This window comes from Alligator sinensis, unplaced genomic scaffold, assembly GCF_000455745.1.
Source record: "Alligator sinensis unplaced genomic scaffold, ASM45574v1 scaffold1787_1, whole genome shotgun sequence".
NCBI lineage: Eukaryota > Metazoa > Chordata > Crocodylia > Alligatoridae > Alligator > Alligator sinensis.
Window position 1 is genome coordinate 212684 of NW_005843302.1, and position 885 is coordinate 213568.

At 57.3% G+C, this 885-nt stretch overlaps 1 protein-coding gene across 1 annotated transcript in view; it reads right to left on the bottom strand.

Moving 5' to 3' along the window:
* Positions 1-509: 509 nt before the first annotated feature.
* The window catches only part of LOC112548578 (NACHT, LRR and PYD domains-containing protein 12-like), a gene marked incomplete at its 5' end in the record, with an annotated part of 1411 nt that continues 1035 nt past the window's right edge, over positions 510-885 (bottom strand). Inside the window, one exon of the mRNA XM_025194777.1 lies at positions 510-687. Coding sequence (XP_025050562.1) covers positions 510-687 — 178 coding nt within the window. The remainder of the gene's footprint in view (positions 688-885) is intronic.

Sequence of the window (885 nt, forward strand, 5' to 3'; positions counted from 1 at the left end):
GATGTGTGTGTGTGTGTGTGTGTGTGTGTGTGTGAGTGTGAGATGCAGTACTGGGGTGTGTCTGTGTGTGTGGGAGAGGAGGCACACACGTGGGCTGTGTGCCTGTGCACTCACGGAGGCACTGGGCGGTATGGATGTGTACGCGTGTGTGAGGACGCAGACTGGTGTGTGTGTGTGTGCGTGTGTGAGGGCTAGCAGGCACAGGAGGATGTGCGTGCATGTATGTGTGTGTGTATGAAGAGGCACAGAGGTGTGTGTATGTGTGTGTGTGTGTGTGTGCGCACGCATACACACATAGTGCACCCCCATCCTGGCTTTCCTTAATTGCGTCCTGGATTTCACTTAAATTAGTACAGTCACCACACGCAACACAGACCCAGAGACACAGACCGAGCCATCTGCGCTCAGCCGACCTATCCCGCTGTCCCAAACACCAGGACGAAGACACCTCGCCACGTCGAGCGTTTCCAGAGAGACCTAGTGCGTGCCCAGAGGAAGCTGCATGCTCCTTACCGCAGTGTCTGCAACTTGCAGCTGGGATGTCTCAGTCCCCTGCACAGCTGCCGCACACCGCCATCCCTCAGATCATTGTTACCACTCAGGTGCAGCTCCGTCAGGCTGGGGCTGGTGCTGAGAGCAGCGGCGAGATCCCCACAGGAGGCGGCGGTGAGACCACACCACCGCACCCTGCCAGAGAGAGAAGCACAGAGCAGAGTGACCAGGGCATGGACGAGGCCATCGCAGATGCTGTGACAGGCAGCCCCCCCGGCCTCTCCTGAAGGACATGAACATGAAGGACCAGGCAGAAAGGTCCACGTTTCACCTTTGAATCTTGGACCTTTCAAAGGTAGTGTGTGTGTGTGTGTGTGTGTGTGTGAGAGAGAG